Consider the following 21,656-nt stretch of genomic DNA (forward strand, 5'->3'; position numbering starts at 1 on the left):
CGTCACCTGATCCGGACTGATCAGGGGAAAACTGTTCGATGGCTCGTTTGAGAAGCAGCTTTGAAACCTCTAGAGCTGTGGCCACCCTGTGAGTGGGTGGAACATTCTGGAGGTGTTTTGGAATATTTGGAGGGGCAACAAATGGGATAGAGTAATCTCTGGATATTATCTGTAAAACCCAGTGAACTGTCGTAATGGACTCCCATGCCATTGGGTGTAAGGACAATCTTCCCCCGACTGCCTCCAGAGTAGGACAGTCGGGCAACCCCTCAGGGCTGCTGACCGGGTCTATCAGAAAAAAGTTTCCTAGACCCAAAATTCCTGGGACCCCCTCTACCTCTGCATCGGTGTCGATCCTGTCCCCCTCTGCCTCTGGGGGATTAGTTGTCCTGAGAATCCCGGGAAAACTGAGATTTTCTGAACCACATCTTCTTCTGCCCTCTTTGATTCCTAGAGAAGGACCACTGAGGGTTAGAGAAGCGGATCCCGATGGCAGACAAAGTCTTCCCGTCCTTTTCGTTCTGGACAAGTGCGTCACGTGCTGTCTTCCCAAAAAGGGAAGAACCGTCATAGGGAGCTTTGATGAACGACGCCTTAAAAGGGTTCGTGAACTGATACAACCTGAGCCAGGCATGATGCCTCATGGTTATGCCTGTCCCAGCTGCCCTAGCTGCTCCTTCCGTGGCATGGGAATGGAGTCGCATCGACATGCTTGAGACTGACTTCAGAGTAGACATTTACGCAGAGAGCAACTGTCTGTCCTGCGGCGATAAAGATTCTGGGGGCAACTCAGCAAATTCCGAAGCGAGGTCTCGCTGAAGCCGGATCACATGTGCCAAATAATTCCGCGCACGGATTGAAAAGGTCACTGAGGAATAGACACGCTTCCCAAACCTATCCACCGACCTGGACGCCTTGCCTGGAGGGTGGACAGAGGAACTCTCCTGTGCTAGTTCCTTCTTTGTGGCCACTGCAACCAACATAGCATCAATTGGGGCTCCTTTCGACCAGGGCTATCTGTCGGAAGGGGGAGAAAAAATCTTGTCAGGCCATTTGGGGATGGGCTCTATGGTGTCAGGCTCCTTCCATGCCCTCATGGTGATGAGGTCCACCAAGGGGTCTGCTGGCGGGGACACCCAGGAAGTAGATGGGCCCATGCCAAAGGCCTCCAGGAACACTGACTCATCCCCAGAAGGGTTTGGGGCTGACCAACCTCCCCTCTGGCGGAGGACCTCCATAATTTCTCCGAAGGAGACAGCTTTGGGAGGTGACCTGGGGGAACCTTCTCCTTCATCTAAGTCGGTGTCCGTAGTGAGGGACTCGTGGGAGTCCAAGTGCCTCCTTTTGCAATTGCGCTTACGGTGACTCTCTTCAGTGGGACTCTCAGAAGGGAATTTGTGAGTCGCAGGGGTTTCCTCAGGGAAATTAACCTGGGGATCCTCTGGCACGGGCTGTCCCTGAGACAGGATGAAGGGAGTCATCGCCAAATCCAGGAGGCCTGGGTGGTGTCCGATGGGATGCGCTGGGGTCTCAATCCCTGGGGGGGAACCCTCTCCACCACTTCGAAGGCCAAGGGAGAGCAACCTCATTAGCACCCAGTAAGGAAGACGCCCTCCCCATATCCGAAGCAGGGACCAGAGCTGAAGCCAAAGTAGCCTGAGGTCCGAGGGAATGGATCGGATCCAAAAAGGTCGGAGACGAAGAATCCATTCCCTCAGGTCCAACTCCCTGTCCGCGGCTCTGAGAGTCGCTCGGATCTGAACAAGTTAGATCCGAGGAACTCAAGGTAACAGCCGGAGTTGAGGTTGGAGGAACCATCGGTGCCGAGCTACCAGCTCCGAAAATCCTTGGATCCAAGAGCCCTGAAGCCGAAGCATGGATCGGGGAAGGAGAGATGGGGCAGCATGAAGGTCCCCCCTCCAGAGGTAGAGGGGGCTGGCAAGACTCCCATCTGAATTTGGGTCTGAATAAACCTCCACTTAATCCTGTCCATGTCCAATAAGCTCCGAGTCGACCTCGAAGAGGCCACCGACTTGGATCTGGTTGGTCTGCGCAATGGGGGGAAGGCCTCGGGTCCGAATATTCCAAAGGCTCCAGTGATAAACGAGGAGACCAGAGCCGTGGAGATACAGGCCTCATGGTCTTAGAAGGGGATCTAAGAAAGAGCTCCCTGTCTGGGGATCTCTTGCAATGTTTGTCCTTTCTCTACTCCCTATCCTCTCTGCACCTTTCTTTATCTTTTTCTTTATACTTGTCAGCCACGCTGACTGTAGATTTGTCTTTAGTAGACCCACCACCAGAAGAAGAAGAGGAGGTTGAGTCCCTGTCTCAGTAGGAGGTGGAACAGACCGAGGCCGAGGCAGATTCCAGCATGGCAGCAGGGAGAAGGCATTTGGCTACTAACTTGGCCTTCCGATCCCTAAGGCCTCTCAGATTGAAACCGGAATAGACAGCACATTGAGTGGACAAATGTGCCACTCCCAAACAAATCACACACAGAGTGTGACCATCAGCCGGGGAGAGCGTATGGCCACACTCTGTACATTTTTTGAAAACAGGCTTCGGCTGATCAGCCATAGTCCTGCACCGAAAAGTAAAAACACTACCTACCAGAAAAAAACACACACACAAACACAGGTAGGGGAAGGGCAGGCCTAACAACTACTCTCCAAGTTTGTAAAACTTTTTTTTTTTTTTTTACCGACAAGCGATACACTAAACAAGGGGAGGAAGGGAAAATATTCACTCAAACACACACTAGATACAAGTAATAATACCACTTCCTATCCCTGAACTCAGAGCAAAGGAGACCACAATGCACACTAATGACATGGTAAATGAGATCTGAGGGAAGATAGGAGATGGTCGGGCATTATCTTTAAGGGGAGGAGCAAGGAGCTTGGAGCAGATGCTAGAAAAAAAAGCTGCTGGCTCGGATCCGTATACCCACAGGTTGCAGATAAAATGAAGTTAACTACTTCAGATATAAAGTTTAACCCTCCAGACAGGAACAATTGCTCCAAAACAACAGCTGCACTCACAGGAATTCTCTAACCTAAAATTAAGTTTATCCATACTAAAGTGTATGTTACAGCATGTGCTTCCATTTACACTGATTGCAATCTTACTCACCCAGATGTGAAAAACAGCTTGTATACTTTCAGAAAATTTTAACTTTTAGCCTTAAGGAAAAAGTGCACTGGCTCTGTTCAAATAAAAATAAATTATAGACTGTTCACCCTAAAAATGGACCCAGTAGTCAGGGATTTGGGGATTCATGTAGACACTAACCTGGCCTTCAACCATCATGCCTCTACAGTAGTTATGAAATCATTCTATGTTGAGCAACTTCAACAAGGGTATGGTTCCAAGGAATTCATCGTTTCAATGTATTCAGCCCTCATTAGACCAGTGTAGCACCCTTTCAGAGTGTACCTGACCAGACACATGAAATAACTGAAATGCCCACAGAGGTTCATCACAAAAAGGATGCAGGACATAAACATGTCCTACACGGATCATGTCAAAGGCATATCCTTGTACTTGAACTCCTACAGATTACTGAGGGGAGAACTACGTCTGGTAAACAAAGCATTCTTGGATCCCCTTCTGCTGGAGCCTTCTCCATATCTGCAAAACAAACAGCATCAAAGTTACCCTATCTAGGAACTGAAACATTGTTGCAAAATAAGAAATGGAGGGACAGGTATGTGTCTCAGAAAGTACCCCTCCTCTGGAACAAGCTTCCCATCCATGGGAAACAGAGTTATTTATTCCCTAACACAATTCAAGCAAAACTTGAACTACTGGATGGGGATTCACCCCTAGTCTGGCACCTATGTCCCTAATGGACAATGCCTGTAAATGCTAGCCCACCCAAAGCCCTAGTATATATTTGTGTACATACACACACACACACACACACACACACACACACACACACACACACACATTTATTTATTATTTTATTTTACATTTGTTAACCAGGAAAGTCTGACTTGGAATGAAGCCAGTTTTCAGCGGAGGCCTGAGGAGAAAGGCTCCAGATATATATATATATATATATATATATATACATACACACACACAAGTATGAATATATATATATGCATATGTGTTTGTGTGTGTGTGTGTATATATATATATATATATATATATATATATATATATATATATATATATATATATGCATATGCGTTTGTGTGTGTGTGTGTATATATATATATATATATATATATATATATATATATATATATATATATATATGTGTGTGTGTGTGTGTGTGTGTATATATATAGATATATATATATATATATATATATATATATAGATATATATATATGCCACAGAAATCCAAGAACTGAAATGGCAACTACGAATGGGTGCGGACCATGCACTAGGACTTAATGACAATTTGAAGTTGAAGTGTGTCTTGCGATGGCAAGACTGTTTCCATTTTCTATTGTTAATTTTCTGTAGAATTGTTGGAATTTATACAGGTCATAGACATATTCTTTGTTTATCTAACATGTAGTTTGTACAGTCTCACCATTAAACCAGTGGGTTGCATCTGTGCAATGGACTTATTGAATATGCATTAGTCATACTATCTCTCTTGATTTAGGATTGGTTACTGTAACCTAAGTTGGGTGTTATATTTCTATTATTACATTTTTATTGCATTTTTATTAGCCTTTGTTCATTATTTAACTCTGCACTGTTGCACGTGTCTTGTTTTTTGATGAAGTTCCAGGATATTTAAGAATGAAAGTGCTAAAAACCACCAGTTCGTGTGTTGTGTTTTTTTATCCATATGCCTTTAGAAGTTTTTTAAGTGTAATATATATATATATATATATATATATATATATATATATATACACACACACACACACACACACACACACACACACACACACACACACACACACACTTTAAAATAATGTAAGGAATATAAACTTGTCAGACACATCTGGGATGCATGTCTTGGCTTAAAAAGACTCCTGTTGGTGTAGTATATTCATATGAACCTGTGGGCCATCAATTCAGAGCTTGATGGCAAGGGTACAACACTATCAACAGAGCCTTAAACCATCAGAACCTCGCTGTCCACTACATATGAAGCTGAGGCAGAGTGACAATGAAGACTTGGCTGTCATTAATTCATTAAACCTCAAAAGAGTGCAAGCTTCTACGTAATTCTTTCTCCCTGACCTCTGATACTGAAAGTATGACCTACTGAGCCTTTTTCTTTGGCAAGTCTAGCAAAGGTGTCTGCCAAGCTCTGCTCTGAAATTCTTTTCTCTGGTCAGTTTAGTGACTTCTCCCAGTTTATGGTCATCTGCAAGGACCTCAACCTTGGCAGGGGGCATCTCAAAGGTCCCACCAGCTGTAAAAGTTTGGGAATACCAGGAGGTCCTTGTCCTACTTAATCTCTACTGTCATAGACAGCAATTTACAAAAGATTCTGGAGACAGAGGACAGGACCCATAGCAAACTGCGGGAATATCATGTGTGACTTCTAAATACTGATCTGCCAAAAAGTGTTCATCATGTCCAGGAACATCATCCAGACTTTCAGAGAAAGGAAAGACTGGACAGCAACCATGTAAAACATAGAGAAATATTAATTCGAGTTGACATTGCAGAAAAACAAGCCATCTTTTCTCTGCTAAAGTTCATCCATAATTTCTTAAAAGGACTCATTGAGGAACTGCTGCCCTAGATAATATACTAGAAGATAAGAAAGGTGCAGCAGACTACATGAACTCCTACGGAAGAGGCTATACTAAGTGCTTTTTCTAGCAAGTCCTTGACCTAAGAATGATGATGCTCTTCCAGCCTCATTAATATCTGATCTGAAGAAATAGATGTAGGACAAGTTGAGGAAGCAATTTAGTATGCAAAAGCATAATGTGAGAGAGAAAAACTTCTTATCATACACATCAAAAGCTTGAAGACTTCTTGCTTGGTGAAAATATGGCAGGCTGTTATGATCTTTGAGCCCTATGCTGAGCTGAAGAGATTATATACAAGTTTTTCTCAAAATGCTTGCATAGTATAGAATAGTATGCCTTTCATCTGGAGGCTTATACAACATTTCTGCCTTTCTGGATTTACTGGAACCATTACTGACATGCCTTCCTGTTGAAAAAAGGGTGTCCTTAAAGACAGACTACAATGGTTGGATGACCCAAGGCTAAAAGGTTCATAGAGCAGTACTACGCTTGCTGCCCTTCTGGGACACTTTAAGCCTAGTCAGGTTTCCAAAGAGAATCAAACCTTGTATTTTGTGTCTGTGAAGTAAACACCTTAACCATTACACCAACCCTCCCCCCAAATTATTGTTTTCTACCTTTGTCTCATAGGTAGTTACTTGTCTTGACGTCCAGGGGACCATTGAGGAGCCTAGCCTAAATTTCCAGTTTTCTCCAAGGACTGTCTAGTTAAGTGACTCACTCAAGGATACACAGCAAGCAAACGAGGGCTGTGGGAATCAAACCTTGTACCACAGGAACTGCAGCTCACAGCCTTAACCCTCTCAGCCAACTATTATTTCTGTCTTTTCAAGATACTGGTTAAGTCTCTTTTGTGGAGAATGAAGAGGAACCACTGATCATTCCATTCAGGACATCATGAGCCAGAGAGTTTCTGAAGGGATGCCAGGGACAGGAGACAAATCATTATAACAATCTGTTTTTGGAAAGGGGACCGAGTCCCTTCAGACTTTTCAGCCCAAAAGAGGTTGGGGGGGATCTTCTGATACTAAATCTATACAAGATCATCATATACAACTGCTGAGAGATGGAGAAAGCAGGTGTGGGCTCATGACTGGGTGAAAGACTCTAATGCGGTGGTGCACAACCTTTTATTGGGGAGGGCCACTACACAAATTCGTAATGCATCTACGAGCCACCTCAAAACATAGTAAGTCATTACGTGTTAACAATAGGTACAGGTGACTGGCATTTTTACTTAGGACAGCAGTCATGAAATTGTCTGTTTTCTACATCAACTTTGCGTTTAACTTTATTCTGGCTTGCAGCCATGACTTATTACAAACTCTTGCAGAAAATTACTACTGTTTACAGACTACAAGTTATAAACAACAAAGAATAGTTACTTCCACAGCTAAAATTAGAGGTGTGTGCAACTGCAGTCAATTAGGTAAGTAAGCACATGCTGGAAAGTTTGTGTGACTGGAGTAAGGCATAGCATTTTTTCATTTTTTTTTTATTTTTAGTTACTCTCTGGGGGCTGGATGGTGTTGCGGCGAGGGCTGGATTTGGCCCCGGGGCTGGACGTTGAGCATCACTGCCCTAATGCAAGGGGAACTATACGATGTAAGTACCAGTTATATGTGAGAGGTCTGCATAGGGTTCTGTACCCATATTACTTGGATTTTTTAACGGTGCATTGCCTCACCAATCTATCCTGTCCTATTAGGCATCAAACACAGGTCTAAGATGGCTTGTGAAACTGAGGATTTAGCAGGTGCTTGACAGCCTGAAGAATCCTACTAAAGTCAGACTGAGTCCTTGACATGTAAGAAGACAAAGGGGGTAGACTCTCTAGGCCCAACTTTGGTCTCAGAGACATGCCTCGGGGATTCAAGCATCCTCTCCAACCAATACAGTTAGCCATGTGCTCATGTATTGGATAGTGTTTGGCTTACAAGTGTCAGTGGATGCTGGGGGTTAGTTCTGTAGAAACTCTCATTCTCATTAGTCAGTGACAAATGGTAGCCTGATACCATGAGAGTCAAAGGAACACTCACCATCTGAAGGAGACCATAAGGCCAAAACATTGGCAGACTATGTTATGCACTAAGGCTCTGGCTACTTCCTGGCCACATGACAAGTCATCTTCTCCCTCTTTTCTGGACCCTGCCTTGGACTACTTGTAGGAATCTTTTGACAGTCCATATGCTGTCTGTTCTCCTCACTGCAGTTAACCTGCTGGCAGAGGGAGCAGAACTTGGCTTTTCCTTTTGTCAGAGACAAATGGACATGGACTCTTTGCAATACAGCATTGTTTGAGGAACCTTAGTAAGTCTGTATGTCAAGCTCCTTCACAAGAAATCTTTAAATAACCAAGACAGGAATGTCAGAAAGCAGGTCCCAATACATACTGCAGTAGGCTCCCCCATAATAAGATCAGCTGACGCCCTTGCCACTTTTCTAAGCAAGTTGAGATAAATAGCAATGTTTCATTTTTCCTTCAGAGGCTAGTTATTTGGTAAGTAGGTTACTTTTTTTAACTCAAATTCAGTAGGTGAGTGGATGTCGAGGGATCCTTTCAAGAATCATCCAGAAACAAAAACACAACAACATTACAATTAATATACAGCATGCAATAACAACAGCATTGCACAAAATTTCACATTATACTTGGTAAACTTATGCAGTAATTAAACAGGTTGCCACAGGTAGTTGTTGTAAAGACAGCTGGATACAACAGAAAAGTCATCAGATAAAAAGCATGAGTAAAGGAACAGAGGGAAGGAAGAAAACAAGATAGAAATAAGTTGAAAAAGAGGAAGGATTTGTCATCAGGAAGGATAAAGGTGAAATGAGAAAAGGTAAAGAAAGCAGAAAAAGGCAAGTTCTGGAAGAAGAGAAATAAGTGGTTACAGAAGTAAAGGAAGAGGTAGTGATGTTTGTGTTTGAGTGTAGTGCTGTTGCAATAGTACTGGAATACAACTGCAGATCTAGGGCTGAAGACAGAATAAGGAGTCACAAATATTTACTAGGACACACTACAGCAGTAACATGAAGATGATTTGAAAACAAATACGGTATATCACAGTTGTGAAAAAAGGCCATTAGCCTAGTGGGACTCAGTTCACAAAAAGTGTAAATGCCCCTTGCCTTGCTCCAAGTAATAATCCAGACAATGTGATAACATTACAGGGAGTAATAAATCTGACATACTAGCATTCTAAATCAGTTTACCATGTACAAATGCAAGTTTGATATTATAATTTTTTAATGATGTAATGACTGACTAATGGCATGGGCACATCACTTTTTGCTTGCAGTGTCATTGACTCTGACTTCAGTAAGTCAGCAAAAAAGAAATAATCAAATGTTTAAAGGACAACTATCCTTCTGCAAGATGAGACTGCAGGCTGGCGATGGAGTAACATTACCCTCAGACAAAAGAAAACAGATGAACTCAGTTTCTGAAACTAAAGAAGAGTCAGTGGACCCTGCTTGACATGGGCAAATTTTTGAAGAGGACAATGTTATTCAAACATCACTTTATGCCTATAGTCTGCAACTGAACACTGACAGATCCAATACACTTGATGAAGGCTTCATGACCAGCTGTCTCATGAATCCCAGCATGCCAGTGAAGATGAGCTCTGACAAGCTTTCACAGGGCTACATGTCAAGAGACAAAAGGTGAATGCTACTCTGTTAGGGAGTGGGAGTGTCTCATTGGGGCATACTGGGAAAATCTGCTGGTAAATGAATAAATCAGGTGGTGTGGGTCTAAAGCAGATTGAGAAGATACCTGATTCTTTTGCAGGGTGAAAAATAGATTCATAAATAAATTTCAATTTCTAAATATGCTTTAGTACCTCAACATCCAGTTCAAGAATGTCAGCAGTAGTTTTCATCAGGAGGCCAAGATTTGGTTTTGTTCTTCCAAAATCTCCATGGACAAATTCTTTAATATAGCTAGCTTTTTGTTAAGAAAACTTGACAAATGGAGTTGCCAAAATATTGCTGTAATAAATATTAATACACTTGCAGTATCACATCCAAGTTTATGGCAGTTGATCCTCTGCTTATAACACAGGCAAATGCTAAATGAAACAATACTCACCAAAGGTTCATAAACAGCTACTAGGACAGCTGCCCCTGTGGGCCAATTTCATTTTTTCTGCTCAAAATAACCTATCCCATTTGGTTATAGATTAGCCTTACCCATCCCATGGTCGATAATAATATATTACTCCTATTGAGAATAACTGGGATCATTCCATAGACAATTTGAGGGGACCCATGTATGGGAAAAAGCATTTAGGAGCTGCCTCTGTCCATCAGTAGTGCAACAGCAGTCCAAGAGTAAATTTTCTGTTTCCTATCCATAAATCTAAATTTCACTTTAACATAGAAATGGATGAACTTTGTTTCATGTGAATGGGGAGTCTGTTCCACAGCAAGGGTATCCTCTACGACAGCTATTCCCAACCTGTGTAATGCATGGGGCCGTTTAGGGGTATGTGGGAAAAAATTAATAATGGCAGAAAAGTTTATTTTTTTATATTAAAAAAAATTTGCATTAGGCATTTTCACTATCATAGGCATAGGACATACTTCCCATGCGTGGGAAGTATGTCCTATAATAGTGAAAGTGCCTAACTTATTTAGCAGTGCAGGAACTCTGTGTAAAAATGTCTATCCAACCAGTATTTCAGAGTGTTTATATGTCATAGGAAAACAAGAAACAACAAAAGAAAGGTAAGAACAACGTTCATCAATGTCACTACCAATTTGTCTCTGAATAAGAAGTAAGATTCCTTATGTTGGTTAAAACCCAAATGTATAGCTATTTTTGCCTTAATTTCCAGATGTGTACAAGGCATTTGTAGCTGGTATGGTGGAGTCTGTGTGTCCGTATCAGTTTTTTTCTTAAAGATTCTGTACTCAGAGTCTTGCTTTTAGTTGTCATTGCTCCAGGGCCAGTATGCCACTCTCTCTTATCTAACCAGGCAGACAGCTGATAATTTTTTTCGAGAACACAACACTGACAGTTAACTACCATCAGTGTCCAAATGGTCATATTTTACTGTGACATATTTTATCACCCAACTGGTAGTTTACTAACAGCCAGTTTATCATGAGTGTGGTGTTATCGAAAAAAAATTATTTTTCACCTGTCAGGCTGGCTGGACTCAAGATAATGGTGCATTTGTTCTGAAGAGTGAGTGGATTAGATACCTCTCAGCTGCCCATAACTTTGCAGGTCTCCGATTTTACCTCATATCTTACCTTGTCTGTAGCATTTGATTTACTTTCAAGTAAATCGCTAAGGATTACAGTCAGTCGAGTACCATCAGCCAGCAGAGTGTCACACTTCTTTATTTCTCAGAAAATGCATGTTGATGCAAACTTTGCTCTGTTAACTCAAGTGCAGTGGAATAATATTAAAAAAAATTGTCTCGGATTTTAGGATTTTGTTCTCCCATTAATTTTGGCTGTGTCCAGAATAGTTTGAGCAGAGAAACTGGGAGTTGTGTGTTGGGGTGTACAAATTTGTTAATGTGCTCTATTCCCTGCCCCCTAGTGAAAATTTCGAAAAATAGACTCTTTACTCCTTAGTTTTATATTGAGAAATTGTTAAACAATTTGAACAGCCAGCAAAACTGGCATTTTACTGTCTTGCTTATTTTATAACTCACACTGATGCAACTGGATGGTTCAGCTACGTAAAAATTTTAACCATTAATCAAGTTAATGACAAACAGAATCCCAAAGGTACATTCCCTGGTTTGCCATCAACTGTCCAGATTATTTCAGAATGTCCATTTTTTTGCCTCATTTTTTTTTTTGGTGTATTCCTCATAAAATGTGTGGTTTTCAGGCAAATCATTCAGGGATGAAGTCAGTAAATAGTAACAGCTATTTGAGATTCAGACTTCATGTCCTTCAGAAAATGTATGCTAACTCAAAATTTTTTATCCTATAAAAGTAATGTCTGACTCTTAAAATCTAATCCCACAAATTACAGTTTGCAGTCATTGTATTTTTTGTTTTGGGTGCTATTTGTACATACTGATAAAGGGAATGTGGAGTGCATTGCATTACATTTTCAAGTAATTATATTGGAATAAAACTTTACTGAAAAGTTATGAGTTGGTAGTGTGTGCTGTATAACTGTTGAGACTGATTTGATACTTAGGTTGCAAGTGATTACGTTGCTTATTGAAAATACAAACTTCAAGTCAGAAGGAATATTTAATAAGAGATATTTTCAGCTGAACAGGAAAAACAATTTGTTTTGTATCAGACTGCAAAGCCACAGTTAATTTATCGGCAGTAATACTACTGCATAAAACCCTTTTTAATAGTGGTCTACAGCAGGCAGGCCACCACAATACCTTTTGAAAATCTCAGAACAGTAATTCCAAAAAAATAGTGAAATGACAGGGTGAATGGAGATTTATGTGTACTGCATGCAGACGTTCATTACTGTGGAAAATTCCCCTCCTGTAAGGTACAGTAATCTCAAGAGTTAAAAGTAGCAGGAAATGCATTTTTTTAAATCATATGCATAAAATTTTGATATGCACTGTAAGGTGAAAAATTTGTATGCCATTGTTTAAAGATGATGGAACTTTTGAACTCAAGGGAGACAGACCGAAATTGTGATTGGGCTTAATGGAGATTGTTGGAGTATTACAGTATAAAAAGTGCACTGAGTTGGTAGTCTGAAATGGTGGTCAGAGACGTGTTGAATGAGGGTGACAGTCTGACCAGCTTGCCAGTGTATGAAAATATGAGGAGGAGTATCAAACAGAGTAGAAAGAATACCAGCAGAAGTGGGAGGGCAATGCAGGCAGCTCATGAAGAAAGGTCTGTAAAGATTGTCCTATTTCAAAAGAACCCACCCAGTCAAGTAACATTTTGAAATCATTAGGAATATGAACAGATGTACATGCATTGATTTTAAAAAAATATGTGCCTCAAAACAAGCACAAGGCTTGCACTGAATATATGTTTAAGTTAATGTCTTTTAATTATTTGTTTGTGTAGTTTGAAATGTTTAATAAGTTTGAAATGTTAACTTTATGACAATTTTACAACTTATTTATATTTATCTTTTGAGTTTTTGGAAATAATTAAATGCACTCTTTGTTTACTTTAACATTAGATTGTTTTTTATTATTTATTACAGATACAACACATACGTTGGACATAAAGGCAACTATATAAATTACAAAAATATGAGGGGTACAATTTAAGGAAATGAATTGCCAAGGGGAAACAAGTCAAAAAGGGTTAGGAACCGCTGCTCTATGAGATGCACCTGTCTTCTCCAAACTGTTCTATTGATGTTGCAGATGAGGTTTAGATCCCTAGACTGAGGATTTTTTATGGCAACTGACTTGCTGATGTGCAGCAATTCTATCAGTAATGGGTCAGAGGATGCCTTGTATGCTATAAACAGGTCACCACTTAGCACACTGTAGGATACAGAGTATGACAGGGCTTTGAGTCCATCCATGTAGGACATGTTGTTTAGGGTTTGTATCCTTTTAGTAAGGTGCCTTTATAGGTATTCCAATTGTTGCATGTGACTGGACAGATACATGCCATAGGGGGCATTATATTCAATGATTGGCCTAATGAGGGCTGAGTTAAGGTAGGCAATGACATCGCTAGCTCTAGACACAATCCCTTTGCTTATAAGCTGCCAAATACAGAAGGAGTTTCTTACAACAACAGACACATGCTGGTCAAAAGTTAGGTCATGGTCCACAATAAGTTCCCAAATCCCAAACAACTGGGTCAACTCTTAGGGTTAACTTTAATTTTTAACGTTTTTTTTTTCTTTGGGTTATAGGTTCATAGGTTCATACTAGGCTATCTGCCCATGGGCATTTATAAGCCTAGCCCATAGTTATGTGGCTTTCGCCACCCCTTTAGTTTGAAGAAAACTATGCCTATTATTTTGCTGTGCCTCTGTCAAGCAGTGACACTGAAGTAATCCCTGGGTTATATCTGCGATCTCCCATCCATTGGTCAAGATTCCTCTTGAACAAGGCCAGCGAGGTGCTCTGCCTCACATGTACCGGGATTTTGTTCCACAGCATAGGGAGTCTCTGGGTGATGAATCTGTCCCTCCAGCACGTTCTATTAATAACCGTGTCAAGGTTTAAGTCTCCCGCCCTTGTGGTTCTGAGGGATCTAGATTTTTGAGGTGAAGCATATTCATCAAATCTGGGTTTGACATGGCCTTATATGTCAGGCACAGGTCACCTCTGAGCAAGCGGTATGCGACTGAATAGAGCTGGAGTTCTTTCAGTCGGGCAGCATAAGACATATTTTAGAGACCCTTTATCCTTTTGGTGAGGAACTTTTGGGGCCTTTCCAGCTGCTGCAGGTGTCAGGTCAGATACATTCCGAATGGGGCATTGTACTCAATCATAGGTCTAATGAGTGATGAGTACAGGGGGACGATGACCTCCCTAGATCTAGATGTGAATCCCTTCATGATCAGGTGGGCAATGTAGAAGGTTTTCCTAACTACTTTGGCAACATGAGTGTCAAACGAAAGGTTACTGTCAACCTGGGTCCCCAGATCCCTGATGACTTCTTCTGTGCTCAGTGGATTGCCACCTATATGGTAGCTAGGGGTTAACTCACATAAAATCATGTAGGACAGATGAGATTAATCTCAGATGCCTGATTTAACCAGTTCAGCTTCAGTGGTTGGGCCAGTGTGTATATATATATATATATATATATATATATATATATATATATATCTTGTACTGAAGCAGCGAAAGGCACATTTTTTTTTGCAGAAAAAAATATTCTTGAATAGGATACCAAACTATCAGAGTACACATGCAAGCACACACACAAGCATTTTGGAGTAATACCAATTCACCTATGGCACATCTTTGGAATGTGAGCAAATTGCAGCACCTAGCAGACAAAGATACAGAGGCATATGGATGGCATGCAGATTCTGCCCAAAAAACATGAGCCAGGAAATTAATCCAAGAACCAAGCATTATGAGGCCACAATGCTAAATGTTGTACTATTGTGCTACTGACCCAGCCTGAATAAATTCAAATGGCAACTACACTTCAAACACACCACCTTCTCATTGTCCATTTTCCTACTTACAAAATTATCCCTACACTACCACAAGACAGTGACTTAGGTTTCTTCTCTTCTGAGACTTTTGTATGCTATTCAGCTTCATTGGCATACAGCACTGCTGTGTTTGAATGAGATGCCACAATACTTTCCTAAAGAATTGCTCTTTCGGGTTCTTATATCGCCATACACATCATACTTTAAGGTTACTGGACCAAGAAAACTACACCCATTACTTTCCTACCAACTGGGATCTCAACCCTAGTGTTTTTGTGAGAATTCACAGCTGTTATTCTGGACAGTCACTTACAGCGACCTTCTTTCCATCCCTTCTGGTGGGGCTACAAACTTTCTCAATCTTTGGGAAGTCATGGCTCTTATTCTACATTCCCCCACCCAAAATGGGGGAAGGGGGGTAGAATAAGAATGGTATAAACACAACACATACAGAATCAGTTCTGGCTTTCCAAAAAAACTCACCACTATTACTGGTTAGCCAACAGATGCTGAGGCAAAGCATTAAAAAAGGTGGAAATAAGTTTTGTGTGAGATTTCTCAGACCCTGTGTTTACAAATTATGCCGTAACTAAGGCTAAGCTTTTTAACACATGGTTAAGAATGCAAGGTATGTAATCTTCCTTTGAGATTTATCACTGTGAAATCTAAATTTAGTGATCTCCTTAATAAAGATGGAAATATGTTTATGTATAAAAATTATTTAATACATGAACTACATTCACCCACAGTCCAATAGTCAACTGCAAGAAGTCTAGCATTTGCATATCAAGAATTGCTTAAAAATAATTATATGCTTCTGGTAAATTACTATGCTTTCAAAAGTGAGGACTATGATTTCTAATGCCCATTAAGTTGAAAGGTGTAACCAAGACATTGTCATTTCCCAATCATTTTCTTTGTTTCTGAATTAACTGCAGTGCTCTGTGTGCCACACAATGGACAAGCAATAACAATTCACCAAGTCTGCAAATTCTGAGTAAATTTCAGAGGGATATAAAAAAACTGTGCTTCATAGAGAGGAGGAAGAAGACAAAGAATTTGCTGACAACAGAAATGACTGCAAATGTTCTAAACTGAAATGGGACTCAGTCTAACTCACAGATACTTTTAAGTCAACTCTTCAAAGCACCTGTCCTTCACTGTCTTCGGCAAGCTATTCCTGAATGGATTCGTGTATCATAAATTGCAAGATCAATGCCTCTTAGCAAGCCTGTACCTAATATCATAAATACAGAAGTTATGCATTTACCATAACACTGGATCCTTGCAATCCCTAGTCCCCCACTTCAAATGTTGGGAAATAGGGCCACTTCGCGCATCTGTTCCAGCAACTCTCTTTCAAGAGCTCAAACCTCATGCACCTTCCTTACTCCCATAATACACCTGTCCCACTCTCTGCCTCAGATCAAGTTTGGTGCTATTTTAGAAGAGGAAAGGATGGTTAGGGAATACTGGACTGGAACCTATGGAGAAGAATGGACGTCAAGACAGCTCTACTAGGTCCATCTCGGTATGAACAGTGACAATTTGGAAGGGGAAGGAGGGCAGGTTGTCAAAGCAGATGGACTAGGGATAGCAGAGATCCAGTACTATGGTAAGTGAATAACGTCTGTATCCTATGTCATCACATCTACCTGACTGTTGGGACAAAACCCCAAGCTACCATTTTTCCCAGGTGGAATCATGACAAAATGCCCTTGAAAACAGTAGCTCCAAAGGAGGATTTAAAGCTGGAAATCATGTCTAATTTGCAGTGTTTGGAAAAAGTATGCAATATAGATAAAGATGCTGCAGCAGGGATGTCACATATTGAATTTTTGAACACTGACCTGGTTGAGTAAGCCTTAGACTCCACTGGCAGAGGCTTGATGTTTAAGTTGCAAGCAAAGATTATACATTCTAAAAACTATATGTATAGAGTTATTTTAAACATCATGCACCATAGTCTTGAGGGTGTGAAGGAAACAAACAGCTGTGAATCATTTCTTACCGACTTTGCATGATGAAGGGAGAATGGTCACTGCCCATGGACAACCAAGGTATGAAGACGGAATGTGCCTCTGTTAGTGTAGTTTGAAAAGAAAACAGAAGATGACTAGAGGTTAGACTCCGAAACAACCACTGGAATAAAGGATGGGTTGTTTTTTACTGATACTGTGTCTTTGTGGAAAATGAAATAAAGAAGGAGAGAGGAAAGTGCATGTGGCTCTGTAATTCTTCCAGTTGAGGTGAGAGACACTAGGAATATGGTTTTTCAAGAAGAGTTTCAGTTTGTCTAAGGATAGTCATGTAATGGGTAAAAGACTTAACGTTTCTAATAAGAAATTGAGGTCTCATAGAGGTATAGGGTCTTTTATGTGGGGGCATAAGAGGAAGGTCCCCTTTAGGGCAGCTTTACAGAGTTTTTTGCACTGTGAGGGAGGAAGACGGAAATCCTGTGTGAAAGATGGAGACCGCAGCTAACAGTAATTTAAATGTATAGTAGCAGGAACCAGCATTAAACATGGATGATAGGAACTGAAGGAACAGGGTAGAGAAAGGGTTCAGTTCTTGGTTAGAGGACTAAATGGAGAAATGTCCCCACTGGCTTTTGTAGGTTGTTTGAATGGATTATTTTTGAAGAAAGTTTATTGCTGATGAATTTTTAGTTCCTTTAGGCACCATTTGTTCTGTGATGGAACAAGAGGTCAAAGAGGTTTATATTTTTCATGGCTTGAAAGGCAAGACACAAGTCTACATAAAGTAATCTATAACATACTGAATAGACAGACATGACTTTCAGTCTGTCCTGATAACTATGATCTTTAAGAAAACTATTCTTTTTAGGTATAAATTTCTGAGGTATCTCAAAATGAGTGATATGTTTAGACAAATGCATGCCAAATGATGCATTATATTTAATAATGGGTCTGATGAGGTTTTGAGTAAAGGGGAATTAAAACTTCTTCAGATCTAGTGAAGATGCCTTAGGAAAATAGATGAGTCAGACAGAAGCCTTTCCAAGCTACTATAGATGGTCAAATAATATGCAATTATCAACAAGAGTGCCTAGATTCCTTATGACAGTGTCTGATTAGAGGGATGCATCACTTACATGGTATGTGAAACTGTTTTAGCAAATGAACTAGGCTATATTTTTCACATTTAACTTAAGGCCATGGTCCTTGCACTAGTTGTTAACATGGTCTAACACGTTAAAGCAACTGTGAGTCAGTGAAAGTTCAAATAACAACATCCAATTTGTATTCATTCGCAAACCTAGATAACTGTAGGCCTGGAGTGCTGGCCTGAAGATCTAAGGAATATATGCTAAGAAGTTCAGCTCATATCTTTTTCTCAGAAGCTTAACACTCAAACTACATACAAAAAAGGTATTTCTGCAGAAACCTTGTTGGACATGATGATGGAGACTTTTGTCTGAACATTGAGCAGAACTGCTCAGCAAGAAATAGTGTCCGGGCTGCAGGCAATTAGTATGACTAGTTGGAATGGTGTCAGCTGCAAACTTGCAAGGCCCACTATAATCTCATAATCTTTATGAGAAAGAACCTGCACTCTGCTGCATTGCTTACATGGACATAAATTTAAGAAATGTTCTCATGGATGAAGTGAGGCAAAATGGATGCATCTAGAGCCTCCTACCTTGAAATACAAGCACGTACTTGATTCCTTGTCAATCTTGATTAAGTAGACATCTTAGAGGTCCAAAGACCATATCTAGTCTCTTTCTGATAAATATGACTGACTGCACCATGACCATGCAAAAGGTTTCCTTGGGGACACGGGTATTTAGTTCACTAAATCCTAAAACTGTCTTGAGGTTCTTTGTCATTTTGTCCACCAAAAAGAACATAGAATAAAATCCTAATCCCTTCTGGTTTGATGGGGCCACCAGAAGCTTGCAAAGGTGTTTTGCGTAATATTATTTTTTAGAGTAATTATGCTCTTTTCATGTAAAGTGGGCTTCCTGATTAAGAAATATACAGTTTTTATTTCAGTTTCATCACTGGAACTATATTTATTAAGGTTAATAAACTTGTGCTATAATTCCTTATGTTGAGCAGCTGCCAGATACTTCCTGATTCTGAGCCATTTGATCTTGTATGTTGATGGTGTAACTGGGGGAGACAAACAGCTTGTAGTAGATAGGCATGTTTTTTGTTCTGCAACAGAAGTCAATACACAAAGTGACATAGACTTCATTATAATCAATCAGTTGTTCAGTCATATAAATCAGTAACTAACTAAATGGATTAACATTCAAATAAAAAGTAATAAAACCAAAATGGAACAGGATAAAATTGTTACTAAAGTGTATATAATGCTTGGCATATAGTGTAATAACATAGTGCTGTTACAACTGCCTCATGTACACAGACAACCCTCTCCTCCTACCACAAAGCACTAACATATGCGAGAGATGCAATTATACAGCCAAACTGGAAGCTAAGCTGTCTCCACCCAAGACTGGAACAGACAGTCAAGAGTAGAAGGTTAACACTTGCACCACAACTCCAGCCGCACAAAGACCTACTAAAACAGCACTGGCAAAAAATACACAAAATCATACTCGGAGGCTCTAAATATAAATCTGCAAAAGCATCAGAGACCTCCAAAGCAGACACCCAAACAACCTGCACTTCCCGTCACAAACCAGACAACACATAAAACACAAAATCAGTGTACCACACAATCACAGCCCTTAAAGCGAAATAACATACCTAACACACTAGTAATAGGTGACTCTATAGTCAGGCACACTGATGTCCCATCACTAGGCTGGACAAACAGAAGGTTACTGTTAGCTGCCTGTCGGCAGCCAGAATCCACCACATAACACAAGCACTCAGGCCACTCCAGAACAAGTACAACTGACCCCGAGTAGCATCCTGCCCTCACCAAGAATGATACCTCAGTATAAAGAAAAAATGATCAATTTCAACAATTGTCTAAGCTTCTGGTGTCATTCAAAGGGGATTCAGTGTTTGTCAGCCTGGAACAACATGCTCAAAAGGCCTTGTTGCTTCGCAAGAGACTGCTTGCACCCGGCACCCCTAGGCTTTCGAATACAGGCCAAGGCTCTTGCTGCCCCCATAGTGTCTTTTTTAGGCAAGGCTCAAAAGTCAAACCCACCTCTGTAAACAGCACAATTAACAAAAAACTGAGGGTTATGCTACTCAATGCCAAGAGTTTAAATCTCAAAATGCATGCGCTCAAAGCACTCCTCAGTATGGAGAACGTCGACATCTGTGCAGTAACTGAAACCTGGTTCAAGGCTCCAGACAGCACCCCAGCACTACCAGACTACAACTCATACCACCCGTTTCAGCCACAAAACATAGACCAAAACACAAAAGGAGTGGGTGTATCCATATTCATCAAGGATACCTACACCTCCAGGTTAGTGGCGCAGCATGATACCTCTGAGATCATCCATGTGCAACTAACATTGGGCAAATCTGCAATGCAAATTGTGGCCTGCTACAAGATCACCCTCCATGACCCAGGACCACCATTCCACCTTTCTGGAGACACTGGAAAACATGAAGGTCCTACCAAACACCCTGATATTGGGTAATTTCAATTACCCTACCATTCACTGAGAAAACTACTCGAGCACAAATTCCCAGGCCCAGCACTTCCTGGAATTCATCAACTCAAACGCCCTGGATCAGCTGGTAAACTCCCCTACCAGAGGTGAAAACATATTGGACCTGGTCATCACCAACATGGGCGACAGGTGTTCCACACCAGAGGTCAACCTGTCACTGGTTAGATCGGACCATAAACTAATCACTCTGGATGTCCACACCCCACCACCACCCCCAACTAAGGAAACCACAGTAAAAAACTTTTCCAAAACAAACTTCACCTTACTTAAGACAGAGGTGGTAAGTTTAACAGCCCCCACGCTAAAAGATAATGCTGCCCAAGATGCAGAAATCTTTACAAATGCACTCTATGAGCACCTACAAGAATGCATGGATCAGGCCATCCCTAGCAAAACCAAGACTCACTCCTCTAAGAGAAGGAAACCAGTTTGGTGGACTCCTGCAATAAACAGTCTATACAATAGAAGGAGGAAACTAGTTCAGAAAAAAAGCAAATCCCAAGAAGGAAAGACATCCCTGATCAGTATCAGTAAGAAACTGAGGTCTCTCATGAAATCATCCAAGTCTAACTTTGAAAGAAAAATAGCCAAGGATTCAAAACATAACCACAAAGTCGTCTTTAGTTATGTTAAGAATCTAAGTGGCAACTCACAGATATGCACTGAACTAGTGCAAAATAGCACAAAATATACTGAACCTACTGATACTGCCAACATTCTGGCAGATAGAGTCAGTGCAAACTTCACCCCCCTCTCACCTCCAAAAGGGCCCACAACAATACCGGAAAAGTGTAGTGTCCCAAAAATCACAGACGCACAGGTGAAAACAGCACTTTCAAAAGCCAAAAACACAGCGTCAATGGGGCCAGATGGTGTCCCAGGCTGCGTCTTGCACGAACTACAGAACAAACTAACCCCCCACCTAAACACGATGTTCAACCTCAGCCTCTGCACAGGTTACATGCCCATAGAATGGCGCACAGCAACGGTTATTCCTCTCCACAAAGGAGGGGCCACAACTGACCCTGGTAACTATCGCCCCATAAGCCTGACTAGCCTGGTCTGCAAGGCTATGGAGCGCATCATCATGGAACTCATTAACAAAGACATTGGGAACCTCCAAACACTTGACCCGACCCAGTTCGGCTTTCTTAAGGGCAAATCATGTCTACTAAACCTGGTG

The 21,656-nt window shown here is 41.0% G+C and overlaps 1 protein-coding gene across 2 annotated transcripts in view; it reads right to left on the reverse strand.

The window, feature by feature from the left end:
* PUS10 (pseudouridine synthase 10) overlaps positions 1 to 21,656 on the reverse strand; it is a 1,838,120-nt gene that overhangs the window by 115,247 nt on the left and 1,701,217 nt on the right. For both annotated transcript variants that reach the window (XM_044055027.1, XM_044055017.1), the window contains one exon: positions 9,587 to 9,686. In XM_044055027.1, coding sequence (XP_043910962.1) covers positions 9,587 to 9,686 — 100 coding nt within the window. The remainder of the gene's footprint in view (positions 1 to 9,586; positions 9,687 to 21,656) is intronic.

Source organism: Protopterus annectens, chromosome 1.part2 (assembly GCF_019279795.1).
Source record: "Protopterus annectens isolate FY-2018-M chromosome 1.part2, PAN1.0, whole genome shotgun sequence".
Lineage (NCBI taxonomy): Eukaryota > Metazoa > Chordata > Ceratodontiformes > Protopteridae > Protopterus > Protopterus annectens.